Source organism: Lupinus angustifolius, chromosome LG18 (assembly GCF_001865875.1).
Source record: "Lupinus angustifolius cultivar Tanjil chromosome LG18, LupAngTanjil_v1.0, whole genome shotgun sequence".
In the NCBI taxonomy this organism is placed as follows: Eukaryota; Viridiplantae; Streptophyta; class Magnoliopsida; order Fabales; family Fabaceae; genus Lupinus; species Lupinus angustifolius.
Genome location: NC_032026.1, coordinates 2,348,130 through 2,363,716, shown reverse-complemented (window position 1 = coordinate 2,363,716; position 15,587 = coordinate 2,348,130). Strand labels below are relative to the sequence as shown.

General features: G+C 34.4%; 1 protein-coding gene across 3 annotated transcripts; it reads right to left on the bottom strand.

Moving 5' to 3' along the window:
• LOC109332897 (methyl-CpG-binding domain-containing protein 13-like) lies at positions 1 to 11,008 on the bottom strand. Of its 3 annotated transcripts, none has more exons than XM_019568039.1 (11): positions 10,921 to 11,008; positions 10,014 to 10,230; positions 9,814 to 9,915; positions 8,843 to 8,977; positions 8,191 to 8,340; positions 5,510 to 5,593; positions 3,984 to 4,079; positions 3,510 to 3,644; positions 3,021 to 3,084; positions 2,751 to 2,897; positions 1 to 2,668 (listed from the first exon to the last, which is right to left on the bottom strand). In XM_019568039.1, exons 2-11 carry the CDS (start codon positions 10,092 to 10,094, stop codon positions 405 to 407), a joined length of 3,258 nt encoding a protein of 1,085 aa, XP_019423584.1. In that variant the 5' UTR covers positions 10,095 to 10,230; positions 10,921 to 11,008; the 3' UTR covers positions 1 to 404. The 3 variants fall into 3 exon arrangements, with proteins under 3 accessions (XP_019423584.1, XP_019423585.1, XP_019423586.1); XM_019568040.1 differs by having other exon boundaries at positions 2,751 to 2,858; positions 10,921 to 11,007; XM_019568041.1 differs by lacking the exon at positions 8,191 to 8,340 and having other exon boundaries at positions 10,921 to 11,007.

Genomic DNA, 15,587 nt, shown 5'->3' with positions numbered 1-15,587 from the left:
AGAATGCAAATAGTAGTGTCCTTATTCCTAATGGAAATAGTATAATCATCCCTTGCAAGCACTTAGATGTAAGCTTATGGCCTTCTATAGCATTCTCTAAATGAGAAAAAAAACACTAAACCAAATACAAAAGGATACAAGTACAACAGTTAGATGGCATAGCAAAGGATAACAGTGTCACATCAACTATAGGACTACCCTACCTACTTCCCTGCTTTGCTTACCTATCTTCTCAACAAGCAATGTGAAACACCAAGCCAGACCTTTATGTTCGTCATCATAATGTGTTCACAAATGTCACTAGGAAAATAAAAGTATGCAAAATGACAGTGATTTTGCCCTCTACAAAAGTACATAAGATATTACAGCAATTTTCCTGGGCTAGCAACAAGTGTTTCACCAGATTACCTTTGAAAATTCTTGTTCCACTGTGAATAGTGTTTTTTAGGATCAACTTCAGGGCAACCTTGGAGGTTAGATTTTTCCAACACTGGGAATGAAAAGCTAGTTGATGATTGTTGCTCTGGCCTGGACTCCACCCCTGTATCATGGTAAAATGGGATACCACCATTTTGAGAAAGGCTGGAAGATCCGATATGTGGCAACCCTGAGCCACCATCCCTCTGGTCATGACAGTTCGCAGGTCCCGGGAAACCTTCTTGAAATAGATTTTCATCTACTGGTATTGCACCTGTAAGAGTCTTGAATGCAAATTCTAGGCATGAGTCTGACCAAGAATCCATAAATGAGGAACAAAGCTGTGATTCAGTAGTATCATGGTTTTTAGTTTCAAGTGGTGGTTGCTCCATTGTAATATTTTCATGCTCAAGAACCTTTTCATTTTCTTTCAGTGGCCATTCATGTATTGGCGTGCTTATGTTTCTAGAATGGAAGGCAAGTTGTGTAACGTTGCTAGCTTCACTATGCAGAGGTTCTCCACCCAAATTCCTTGTTCTGTTGCCTTCACCACTATAAGACTCTCTAATTGTAAATGTAGGAGCATTTTCACAAATCGTGGAGCTGGTTCTCAACTCAGGTTGCCCTAGGAATAGTGTTGACGGCTGGCTAACCATATCAAGCTCTTTCTTGTTCTGGGATTGGTTTGAGTTATCATGAGCTTTAACATTCATGCTCGTCGCCACACTCTCATGCAATCCATTATTTGAGAAGTTATAAATATTAGGACTGCTACCATGCAAAATGTCTGTGGGAGCTTCAACTGGCAAAGCACCTGTGAGAGTCTTGAAAGCAAATTCTAGGCATGGATCTGACCAAGGGTCCCCAAACAGTAAGGGAAGCTGTGATTCTGATCTCTCATCACAAATATTTTCAGCTTCAACCTTCTTCAATTGTTCTGATCTCTCATCACCAATATTTTCAAGTTCACCCTTCTGCAATTGTTCGTTAGGAACAGTTTGGGCATCTAATGGCTTCTCCCTCTTGTTTGATGATTCTCCTAGTACTTCTGTTTTCAACCTGTCAGATGCATGAGGTGTAAGCTTGGTTTTTTCCCCAGCATCAAGATGGTCAGATGCTCCATTAGTTAAGGTTGCAGTTGCCGTTGCAATTGGTTCTTCCTTGCACAATTTTCTAGAGACATATTCAACAGCTCTTTCAGAGGGCCGAACCTCAGGTTCAAGTCCAGCAAGTCGCTTTGACACCCGCATGGGCACTATCAGCTCTTTCTTGTTCTTGGATTTATTTGATCTTACCTGTGGCTTTTTGTTCCTGCTTCCTGTAACATTATCAATTGAAGTTTTTTGAGTATTAGTTCCCGGGGCTACAGTGAGTCCATAATCAACTGAATCCTCAGCCAGTAGCACACTCGTGAAGGTATTAGTTGCAAATTCCAAGGTTGGGTTTTTGTCCCTTCTTCCTGTAACACTGTTAAATGGAGTTTTTGGAATATCAGTTTCAAGAACAGTAGTAGGTTGATTATCAACTGAATCCTTATCTGGCAACACACCCATGAGGGTGTTAATTGCAGATTCCAAGCTTGGGTCAGACCAAGAGTAGTGGAATGCAAATGACAACTGAGGTTCTGATTTCGCATCACCCATTTCTTCATCTTCAACTATCCCCAGTCCACTGTCTGTACTAGGTTGAATTTTATGAGATTTTCTTTTATTTGCTGACTCTACTTTTATTGGTGCATGATCAGCAAGCTCTGTAGCTGCTCCAACCTCACTTGTATGGATTTCTGCATTGACCTCATCCTTAGACATTTTCCTTTTATTTTTAGGAGCTTTATCACAGGATATGGAGTTGCTCATCAGGTCAAGCTCAATTCCAGCTAGTCTTTTTGAAGCCCGGCGAGGAATGCTGTGCACTTTCTTATTACTGGATTTGTTTGAGCTAGCACGAGTTTCTGGCTTTATTACCTCTTGTATTTTATGCACTTGCTCAATTTTTGGGACACCATTGAGATGCCGAGATGATGTATTTTCCATATCTGCGTCTAGTGTGGTTCTACTTTTCCTCAAGTTTCTTCTTGGAACTTGAAGAGTCTGTTCTTTGATCACATTGTTCCCCAAATGGACAGGTCCAGCTCCAGAAAGTTGCGGTGAAAACTGGTGATGCGCATTGAACTCCTTTTTGGATACGCCATTGTGGTTCTTTTCATTAGCATTCTCCATCACAATGACATGTTCCTTCTCTTGCACATAATCTGCATATATTAAGTTCAGTTTCAGCCGGGAGCAGTTTTCTGATTCTTTTAAGGATTCAATTTTTAAATAGTGCTGAGCTACCTGGATCAGATGTTTTCCTAATTTCAGGAGGACTTTCAGCTCCATCCTCAAGTGAATGCATCTTCACAATGACCTTCGCATGTTGCCCTTTTCTTGGGCTGTTAGCATCTGATGATTTGAAGTTGCTTTTATCAAATACTTCTTTGCCTGCAATAAAAGTTTGAAATAGATGGGTTTAAATGTAAATAGCATATTTTTCATTTCTGAGTTGGATGAACTTCTAGAAAAATTCATTAAACAATCCTAATATATTCATTTATGATTTCTTACCTGTGAAAAGCTTTTTTTCAGGTGCAGACTGGTTCGGTTTCTGTCTTTTGGCAGCTGGTGATGGCTACAGATTGAACAAAACCGAAACAAGAAATATAAAATTATTGTCAACTTGATTGATCACATGCAAAATAAATAATTATTGATTGGGAAATTGTAGAGAATATTTATTCTAGTAGAAAGCCCAGCAAACCAAGCATGCTTCAATTTTAGACAATCAATGCAAATGGAATTTTTTTAAAGGAATCTTATGCTAGCAAGAAGACCTTAATAAAGATAAGACATCATCATACGCACACTCCTCATTAAAAAATACACTCTTAAGATGATAGAATTTTTGAAGTCTCCATACGGACGTGACTGGAGAATCCCAAGTTTCGTTTAATCTTATAATACTTTGGAGTTGTCTAATAGGAAAAGGTAATAGTCAATAAAAGCAATTGCATCACGATAGACAATAGTACTCATTGATTAGCAAAAAAACCTTACAGTTGACGTGTCTTCATCTTGGATTTGTCTTCTACTTGGTCTAAATGCGCATGTACGTATGTCTCCAGACTCAAGATAGCGCAGTACATCCTTCTTAGAACGGAACACATACCCACTGACTGGATCTGTATAAAACTGTTGGAAGTATAACCCAGTAATAATTTATATAAGCATCAGATGTTGGAAAGCTGTAGATGCAGCAACACACCCCTCCAAATGAGAAAAGAAAAATTGAATTTTTATATACAAAAAGTAGCCTTCCATTTGAAGGAGAGTAATACTATTTTTATTTTTTTGATAAAAGAAGTTTGATTACAGAGGAAAAAATATAAGTATAAAAGGTTGGAGGAGAACGTAATACTACACAGATGTCCATATATATATGTATATACATATATATTTAAATAACTCCTTTTGGATGGAAATAAACAGCAAAGCATGAACCCCTACAAAACATCAAATGAAATTTCATACTGGATCTTTCTTGATGCCATTTCCGACCTTCCGCTCCTTTACTTCTTTTATCCACCCAGGTGGCAAATCCTCCACATTGGACTTCTCTACCACAACCTAAAACACAGAAAAACAATAAAAAGTAAATATTGATTCTTAGGAAGATAACTCATAACTTTCAAATATATTCAATGGACTAAATAGAGGTTCATTCAGTAATATTTACTTTGTACGCACACCTTTAGGCACCAACAGCAAAGAACTCAAGTAGACGAAGTCACAAGGCATGCAAAATTTACACAACAAAAGTGACAAATACTAACTGAGAATCTTACAATGCATGGGGTGGAACAAAAGAAACATGAACCAAATTGGTGAGATATGCAGTAAAACACACACAGAAAAGTGAGGCGATAAGCTTATGCAATCATTCCCCCATTATAAGAATGACTCTTTCATGAATGGTGCCGAACAAAACTACCATTAAATTCTAGTGCAAGTTTGCTTTATTTTTTCGTATGTGTCATTTTGAATGTCACAAACATAGTTGACAAGATCGAGATCTTACGTAAGATTGGAAGGGGTAGAAGAAAACGTAAAACGTGTGATCGTAACACGGATCATAAGATCCTACCAAATATTTAATTTTTCTATATATACATATACACAAAATAGTAAAAATTTCAACTTTTTCCGTTGCTATAAATAACAAAATTAACAAGTAACACTTGATAAAACTAAAACTTCAACATCAAAATATATGCATATTAAAGTATTAGGTCTCATATAATTGCAAAACTAACATGTCAACACAATAAAGTAAAGTGTTTGACAACAAAAAACACAAACAACTATAAGAACCTAATATCTAAATCAATAAATCAAATCAGGCAAGGGGATATCAAGATAATCATCTTCGATGAGCTCTTCATCTTCATTAATCTCATCAAGTGGCTCCTCGACATGTACTTCAAATCCGTGTTGTCATGTACACCAAGCATAATTTATTCTAAGAGAGAGAAAGGGCAGTGGTATTTGTTCAAAGAGAGAGAGAGAGTGAGCATAATTTTTCCAAAGATAACACGGTGAGCATGTATAGCGAAAATGAATATGAGAGGAACTTCTATGCTGGACTTCTATGAGAATCAATTTCTGGTATGATATGTTTGTTATCTTGCAGTTTAGGGTTTATAAAAATTTTGGGCGGGTCAAATGATTTTGGGTCATGGTTTCCCTTCTATACAAGTTTGAAGATTGGGATTTTACAATTTGGGGCTTTTGCTATAAAAACAGAAACTCATAAGATCTTGGGCGATCTTACGCTCTTCCCCCATAATCTCACCAGCAGTGGTGACATCGCATTCAAAATGGGCACGCGACTCATTACCCCTTGAAAACTAGTAAACTGTTCTAATTGTGAAAATTATCAATTGGGCAAGTCACAGGACAGTTTAAGGGATGATGATAAGAAAAAGTTGTCAAAATGGTTAAGTGCATAAATAACAAACAAAAAAAGAAAATAAAATTAGAGAAATAAAGATACAAACATTGCTTGGAGGATGTGTAGTAGTGCATTTCTTCTCCTTCTTGGAAGTGCAGTTGTTGTCCTCCTTCTCCTTCTCATCCACAACCTAAAACACCAAAACTGTGAAAATTAAATATTGGTTTGTAGAAAGATAACTCAAAGCTTCCAATTATACTCAACGGAAAAATAGAAGCTCATTCAGTCATCAACATCATGAAACCTAATATGTATTATAATTGTAAACTTTCTGCTCCTTTTCTTTGTGAAAATACATATGCATTAAAAGGCACAGAGAGCACACAACCAAAGTAGACAAGAGTCACACAACATGCAAAAATTTATGCAACCTAAAGTAACAGACTAACATGGACTTATAAGTTTTATAATGCATTGGACCCAACAAAAGAAACATAAAATTGGTAAGTGGGATGTATAGTGAAACAAGCACATAAAAGGGAGGCTGTAAACAGATGCAGATATTCCCACATATTTAAAGAACGGCTCTTTGATTTACACATTCTTTCATGGTTTAATCTATCAGTGTAACTCTATTTTAGGATTGATTTTCATGGCCCTCTATGCACAACAAATAGAGTAAAAATTAATTTCTAGTGTGATTTTGGTTGTGTATGTGTTGTGCAGCAGGTCTAATCACTATGCAACATTGGGAACAAACAATCAAATAAAGAACGAAGAATAAAGAATAGTGAATAACATAAGGCATAAGGGAATTTGTTAACGATGTTTGGCTAATTCTACCCACGTTCCCAGGAGCATTGAGCAGCTAGCAATAGATCACTAGAGATTAGTATTATAGCTTCAGTAACCCGTTAAGGTTTAAAAAATACATATATAGGCTAATACCCGAATCCAATAAATAAGCCCCAAATCCCATAAACCAGATTCAAAAATATGTCAGTACTCAGTAGGGTGTCAATTCGTACTCCATAGCTGTGGTGGCTGCCACAGCCAACCCATAACTGTGTCACTCAATGGCTATGGTGAGCTAACATGCCCTAGCTGTGGATCCCTCTATAACTTCATGTCCAGGGGGTTCTCCAGAACACAGTTGTGATGCCCCCACAGGCTAGTCGTGCTTCGCTTATGAACACTTATAGTCACCATACACAACAATTTTTACCTTAATATCAAGCTCTTCTCTGCCTTGCCAAGTAGATACCACTTTGATTCTCTTTACCATCTCCTTGTCCATGTGGGACTTAACTCACCCTTAAGTATGAGTCCTCCACATGAAAATTTGTTCCCCCTTCATCATTAGAGTATTTTTTATAGTGTGACCAAAGAACTTGAGCCCATCCCTTCACCAAACTTGTATCATCGTCCAACAGAACATGCCGCATAGCCTTCAATAGCTAGGGGGACTTTCGACAAAAAAGGAACCCCATACCAGGGTCCACAAACAACCACTCTTTTCATACTCAACCCAACTTATTTATTGAGTTTCCTTGGAAACCTCACAAGTTGTCATGCATGTGGCTTCATTGTATAAACATGACAATCGCAGTTCAAAAGAACCATCATACTCCACTTTAAGGAGTATACACACCACACACCTTGAATCAATGTCAATCGATGTTCATGACACACTTTGCATCTATTCCAATGCCTATATCACACCCAACATATATGTCAATGTCCGTATCACACCCTACACGTGTTCAGTCAGCACCCGTGTTACACACCATGCATTTATACCAATGCATGTGTCAAACACACTTCTAGTGCTCTTATGTTATTATGGATCCATTAGCAATAACATGTCCTTTTCAATGACATCGTGGAAATGTCATGAGGGCACACCACTTCTCATCTCAGAGACGATAACCCTCTCTAACAGTGAGAGGCATTGTCATCACAAGTCTCAGAGTTTGATGCTTCACATGCCCTTGCATCTATTATGTAACCTTCCCTTTTCAACTCCTTCTGAAGTCCAAATTTATCATCGTGTAGTGCTTTTGTTAGACCTTGTTGAGTCAACATATCATTAATCATTCTTTGCCACATTCTGGAGTAACCAGTTCCACCGAAATCTCCCCCTAGAATTTGGCATTTGGATTAAGAGTCATCTTATACCAATGGCTCCAATACCAATTGTTGTGCAGCAGCCCAATCGTTATGAAGTGTTGGGAAAAAGCAATCTAATACAGAATGAAGGATATAGGATAAATAAGAACACAAGCGAATTTGCTAACAAGGTTCAGCCAATTGTGTCAATGTTCCCAAGAGCGTTGAGCAAATACCAATACATCATTATATATATATATATATACACATATATATATATGTATATATATATATGTATGTATGTATGTATGTATATACAGGTTAGCACTCTGACCAAATACAGAAGCCCCAGAACTCATAAACCAGATTCATAAATTTGTCAATGATGTGTCGAACCACAATTGGTGTGGCTGATAGGTCTAGCTCGTGAATTGTTGTGTAATCATCTTGTGTTTTGTATTTGATCTTTTTTTTACTTTTGCTTTTTCATTTGATTACTTTGTTCCCAATGATGCCCCACACATCAGTATGTTATAAACATTTCTAATTATGAAATTATCAATGAGGCATGTCACGAGGAAATTGAGGGATGATGATACAGAAAAAATTGTCAAAATGATGAAGTTCATTAGAAATAAACAAGAAATAAAAGCAAATTGGAGAAATAAAGTTACAAACATTGTTTGGGCTATGTATGTTAGTGCATTCCATCTCCTTCTTGGAAGTGCAGCTATTATCTGCCTCCTTCTCCTTCCCCTTCTCCTTCTCTTTCCCCTTCTCCTTATCTTTCCCCTTCTCCTTCTCTTTCCCCTTCTCCTTCACCACAATCTAAACCAAACCAAAACTATGAAAATTAAATATTGGTTTCAAGAAAGATAACTCATAAATCTGATTATATTCAATGGACTAAATAGAAGCTCATCAAACCTATTACAATAAAACGATGGCACACAGGATGTTGGCTGATGAAATCATTTCCCCATTTAAAAGATTGGTTCTTTCGTTACTCGTTAATGGGTGGTACATCTATCATGGTTTATTATATAACTTTTCATCATTATGGTTGTATTTTCAGATTAGTTTTCATGCTTGCCATGGTCCACTATGCTCAACAAATAGAGTAAACAAAACTCCTACCATTAAATTCTAGTGCGATTTTGATTTTGTATATCACAAACAGCTCTAATTATGAAAATTACCAGTTGAGCATGTCATGAGACAGTTTAAGGAATGATGATAAGAAAATGAAAGGAATCTGACAAAATGATGAAGTTCATAAATAACAAACAAAAAAGAAAAAGAAAAAACTTAGATAACTCGAGATACAAACATTTCTTGGAGAATGTGTATTCGTGCATTTCTTCCCCTTCTCGATGGTGCAGTTGTTATCCTTTATATTTTCAAGATATCGCAACACCTCTGGTTTGGAGTAGAATTTGTATCTCTTCAATGGATCAGTGTAACACTGCGCAACAAAGTAGCACATTTATTGTGTGTCATGAGTTGCATTACTAAGAGCAACAAATACAATCCAAATACTACAAGTAATTTTTTACTTTACCCTGTTAAACAATTATTAAAAGAGAACAGAATACGTACAAAACAAATTGTAACACTATTTGGAATAATGCCTGATAATTCATATTTCAACAATAGAGCAAGAGACAATGAATTGCCATGCAATGCAGATTTTACCAATGAATCAAGCCATTGCAAGTAATTTGAATATGGGATCAAAAGATATGCCCCAAATACAGCATGCAATTTAGGACAACATTCACTGGACAGACATATTTTCGGAGAACACTACAGTTGCATGTACCATATGTTGAATGTTACTTAAGAAACAGATTCCAGTTTACAAAGTTAAAGTTTCTGCTACAGATGATTGCAAATAAGACTTATTCATGATTCAAGGCCACAAACCTGAGAACTATGCAAATTATAGACTTATAATGTCACATACATTAGCAGCAATGGTTACTGTTGAGATATTATTTAGTTGTTTCTTTATCTTTATGTTTACTAGTTTCCTTAGATAGCTGACTCTAATCCCTTAAGGTTGGGCATTGATTAGTCTTGGCCTGTATATAAACATTGTACCCAATATTCATCAAATATCAAGTTATTGACATATCAGATTCAAGTTTACCCCCTGACTAACAGCAAGGTGGAATTTCAGGATTAACAAAAACATACTACAGAAAAAATAGAAAGGAAGAAGGTTATCTGAACCAAAGTTGCCAATGGTTTATATTTATAACAATTGTATCCAATCAATTAAGAGAATCTATGCACAACCTTATATGCAGATCCCATCAGTTGACCACTTTTTCGGGTTCTGATATTCACATCCCACCCATCAGGCAACCATTCAGGATGCTCATTTGGTTTCTCTACAATCTGAAATTGTCACACATCCGTCATGCAATTAGTGATGAAAGCTTAGATAAGTAAGGAAAATCCCCAAGCAAAAATCCTATTTAAAAATTTATGCTCACCTGTTGTTTAGAATTGCATTGCATGTTACTTTTGATTGGTGTATTGGTGTCTTCGGATTTGTCAATGTCACTTTTTTCCATTTTCCGCGCTGCTTGTATGTTGTAAGAGAAAGCTACCACTACAGTGAAATTTTGTGACAACAATCAAAGCTCCAAGCTTCTCCCTTGTTTCAATTATTCGGAAATTATTTCTCTCTGCTGAAAAACAATGCACAACCTGAAACAAGAAAAACACTCATCATCATTCATGGGTCATTAAAAGGACATAAGAAGTGAAGATTGGAATATACATATGAACACAATTTTATGAATTTGATTCAGTCATGAGAGACTTGTTAACAAATTTACCATACAAACACCAAAACAACCTAGCCACTTCCCCCAACAATTTAACTTGGTGAGACAGAAATTCCCCAACAAATTGAAGATTAATTAAAAGAACAAATATTAAAAGTCATGAACTACCATAGTCTGTAGCCTTTGGTTGATAAACTCAGAGAAGTGAATCTAGACACAGTACATGCAAATGATACATCCCAATTTTTTTACTCATCTTCATGCTATTGATAGATTACAATTCAACAACAACAACGGAGCCTTAATCTCACTAGATGGGCTCGGCAACATAGATAGAATGAAGCTTGCTCTATCAATCATAAAATATGTTTATTAACAAAACATCGATCTCTAAATCTTTTGTAATCGTTCCGCCCAAACCTTTTGCCATAATGAAATATTACAATTACTGATATGAAATCATAAACCAACACTTTCCATAAAACTAAATCAACTACATATTTCATTTCCAAGCAAATTACTAACAGCCATGACCAAAATTGAACAATAAAAGTAAATAATATTATAATACTAATAATAATAATCACCATGATGAACAGTTACAACTTACAAGGATTAATATGAAATGATAAAAAGTGAGTGTAAAAGAAGAAAATCGAAGTAATAGTATTGAAATCCAAAGATAGAAACCCTAAATCCGATGGTAGATGATAAGGTATAGTTGCCTTATTTGAAGTTCAACCATCAAAAGATGTAACTTGGATTTAGGGATTATAAAGATGAAGGTGTGTGAATTTCAAGATCTAGTCTTTTCCAACTATGGGAGTTGAAATTCATGAGAGATAGAAAGAAAAAGGAAAAAGAGAGAGTTGAAATGGTTTTATATTTTTGATGCATAATGTGACAATTGTTGCTAGAGCATAATATAATATCTATGTAGTGATATATATTTTTTCTCTTGTTTAATTTTTGTTAGGATTTAATATGTATATATTGATAGTATAAGTGTTTTTTATATTTTAAACAAATTATTTGTCATTGATTTATTAATCATCATTAATTGTCAAACAAACAAAAATAGTATAAATTGATGGTGGATTTTAAACTCTTTTTTTTATCTTATCATATTACAAAATGGTTTAAGGTCTGAAAATAGTGTTCAATATTGGATTTTCCTATATCCCCATGACATGGAATCTTCCTAATGCTTATAGCTACATACACATTATCATCAAAAGTTGGGAATACCTTTCCCATTCTTAATAAAGCATGGTTACTTGGTTATTGTTAATATAGTAGTATAAGATAATACTGGATTCTAAAATATCATATTAGATTATAGTTTTATTTGTTATGAGGGATAGTTGTTAGAAGGATAGTCATACATCTTGGAGAAAAAAATTAGTTTATTACACATAAGTATCATATACCTTCAATTATACCCAAAAAAATATTTAGTTACATTTCCGGACAATTCAAAAAAATAATATGATGGATGGTTGAAATCTGGTCCCTTTCAATTTATTACATAAATGGTGTAGTTTTTAATAATAAGGGAGTGCATTTGGAGGAATTAGTGGCTGATAATAGAAGAGTATTATAAAATAGAAGAGTGTTATAAAATGTTACTCACATGTACCCAAAAAAATGTTACTCACATACGTGTTTGTATTAATGGAAATGGAATATTGAAAGGAGATGGAAATGGTTGACACTTGTTAAGAGTTACACAATAGAACACTTACTTGTTAGTTGCTATTATAGACTTTAGGGACCAAAATAAAGTTTAATAAGGCACAATAGAGTCTGACCTAATTCAGTCATATATATATCCTTATAATAAAAATAAGAAAGTGGATTCTTGGGAAGTATTTAATTTGTTATTGTAATTACCAAGTTATACTAATTTACATGGTAATTATCCTTAGGTGTATTATAGATGAGTAGTTAGTGTGCATTATTTGGACTTATAACATAAAACATATATTTCAGAAGTCTGAATACAGTTTATCATACATGCTTCCACTATCTTAATACAATTTTTGTTTCGAAGTATATTTTTTTTAGATTAAATATTCACTTCAGTCTGTTATGTTTTTTGACCTTACCACTTTGGTCCCTTAAAAATTGAAAAATAAAAAATGGTCCCAAAAAATTTCAAATGTGGATAAATTAATCTTTTTTAGGGTCAAGTTATTTCACCGGCCTTTAAAAAAATATGTGACCATTTTTAGTTTTTCAATTTTTGAGGGACCAAATTGATAAGATCAAAAAACATGAGGGACTGAAATGTATATTTACTCTATTTTTCATTGAGAAATAAAAAATATATGTACTGACAATGTAAAATCTTATATTGTTACTATATAATTCATTGTTCATACTTAATCATCATTGACTTTTATATATAAATAAAAGATAAATAATGGATGATATTTTTTTGGTCTTACCCGAAGTATTATCACATTTTGATAAGAAACTAATCTCTCTTGTGGTGTATGAGTGTCCCTCCCAAGTGTCACTCATAAGAACTGAATCCTTGACCTTTTGGTCATCTTAAAAATTTAGTAGAGTCTTACATTACTATACCAACATCTTATTAGTGATAGATAATATATTGATCATCAAAAAATCTTTACATTGAGAATTTATAGATATAAATAATAAGGATGAATTTGGTGACATTGACTTTACTTGAGAAATTTTCATTTCTTATATTCATTACCTTGCTATTTTTTTTATTTTTTTTCAATAATACAAACTGGTTTGTTTTTGTTATAACCACCATTATACATGTGCATTCCCACAAGTCAATCCATAAAATTGAATGGCATAATCAACATTATTTATGTTGAATATTAATAATGAAAAAATTGTGAGAAAGGACAATTTTACTTCGAGATTGAAAAATTATTTTTTGGTTGATTGTAATTTATTTCTTATGATCTAACTTTACATTATATTTATATTATATTTCATCAATTAATATTTAATGTGGTTAAATAATTTTTCAATTAAAATATAATATTAACTTCAGCCACTAATAGTTAATAATTGTTTCTCAATTATCTAGATTGAAAAATTACTTTTGGTTTATTGTAATTTATTATTTATTAAAATTAGATTATATTAATGCATCAACAATTGAGTAAAAATATGCCTTAATAAGTTCTTGTTTGACTTTTCAATTTGAATATTTCAAATTTTTCTATAACATGACAATAAAATTTTATGAAAATAATTTTTAAATGATATAAATAACTCTTTAGTTTATAGGTGTGCAAAAATAGAGATATACATTATTCTAATATCACAAACTCATTTCATTAATAATAAGATAATATTGTTAGAATTTCTGACAATTTGTGGGTCACAAATATAATTCTGTAATTATGTTATGACCATTATTTAATTAGCCAAAATATAAAATGATCTTCAGTAATTAATTTGGTGGCTAAGGGCATATGTGTCATGAAATATTATAAGTGTAGATACCTTAAGGCAATTTCTGATTTGATGAAGGGACTGAATCAGAATTATTGCAACTTAAGAAGTAATCGCTTCGGTTACTTTTATGGGTTATGGTCCCCATTTGTAGAGCAACATGTTTCAGGTGTGTGGTTAAGGAAAATAAAGGTGAATTAGAATAATGTAATCCATAAGGTAATAAACACACCATAAGGAAAACACTCTCACCATAAGGTTCATTCAGTCTCTTTGGATTTCTCATTCCCTTTTAGAGAAGCAGAAGGAAAACCATCAGGCTCTAACATTTGGAAGATCATCACACTCACATACCTTCGAGATTCCAAATGGTTAATCAAGATATGTTCTTCTTCTTCGCCATGAAATCAAATGGGTTTCTTCGGTCTGGATCATGGTTGTTCCATTTGGGTTTATGTATGGGCATAAACATTGTGTTATAGGAACAAAGTCATGATCATTAGGGTTTCCGCATTCAATATAAGGATTATAGTTGGAAAATCTCCTTCAAGTGGTATCAGAGCCACCCTAATTTGATTCATGTGTGAAATTAAGTTTTTTGTTGTTCTTCCCCAAATTTGGATTAATTTAAGTTTTGATGATTTATTTGTGCAATTGAATTTATTAGGATACAAATTCATGCTTTTCAAATATGTATATATAGGTTCGAAATGAATCAATGTCTTTTCTGGTGTTTTTTCTTGAATTTTTGGGGTGATTTTTCGGAGAAGAACAATGCAGAAAACGCAATGTTCGTGTTCTGTCATGAAGCTCTTGCTCAAGCGAGACAATGCTCACCCAAGTGAGAGTGCCTCGCCCAAGCGAGTGCTAAATAGAAGCATTGGCTTCTATTGCGCTCAAGCGAGAGCGCCTCACCTAAGAAAGAGCTAAACAAAAGCATTGGCTTCTATTGTGCTCAAGCGAGAGCGCCTCGCCCAAGCGGGAGCTAAACAAAAGCATTGGCTTCTATTGCGCTCAAGCGAGAGTACCTCGCCCAAGCAAAGGTTCCTCGCCCATGCGAGAACTGAACAGAAGTTTTGCCTTCTATTGAGCCCAAGCGAGAGTACCTCGCACAGGCAAGAGTACCTCGCTCAAGCGAGAGTACAATAAGATTTATGGGGCTTTGGTATCTTTGTGCATTGACTTTAATTGTTATTTGGTTATCCATTAAGTTGTTTGTTATTTCAAGTGAGCCAATTGAAGTGAAATGTCGCCAAAGTGATCCCTTTCATGGATATAACTCATGAGGAATATTGGATGTAAGTGTGTATGATTATTCATGCGAGTATTGATTGGACCAAAGGAAAGTTGATATTTGACCGAAGATCATACACACCTGTGATGATAAACGTGTTATAATTCTAAATTTTGTATACATGTGACTGGTGAATCAATCCAAAGAGGGATTCATCAGTTGACATGTCTTATTATAAATGTTTGATCATTACAACAAGAGTACCATTTGCAGTTAATATTACTATCCAAAGACTTGATATTAATGGTGCACTAGGTATCTTGAATTGGACATACCATTATTTAAGCACATTGATAATTTTAAGTTGTGAGCATATTTTAATATTTTGTCTTTTGTCTGATTCAGCTACATCAATTGCTTCTATATCTGCAAATTTAAATTCGGTTCCGGTCCTTAATGGAGAAAATTTTAAGGACTGGAAAGAGAACATGGAAATTGTTCTTGGCTGCATGGATCTAGACTATGCATTAAGGGTAGAGCAACCCCCTTCTCCTTCGGAATTCAGTACCTCTGAAGAGATGAAGGATTATGAGAAGTGG

Excerpts from the sequence above, each read along its gene's own strand:
- LOC109332897 (XM_019568039.1), bottom strand. The coding sequence starts at position 10,094 with ATGGAAAAAAGTGACATTGACAAATCCGAAGACACCAATACACCAATC. Across the intron at positions 3,645-3,983 it reads ATGGCATCAAGAAAGATCCA|TTTTATACAGATCCAGTCAG; the intron begins GTATGAAATTTC and ends TACTTCCAACAG. Across the intron at positions 2,669-2,750 it reads TAGGAAAACATCTGATCCAG|ATTATGTGCAAGAGAAGGAA; the intron begins GTAGCTCAGCAC and ends TAATATATGCAG.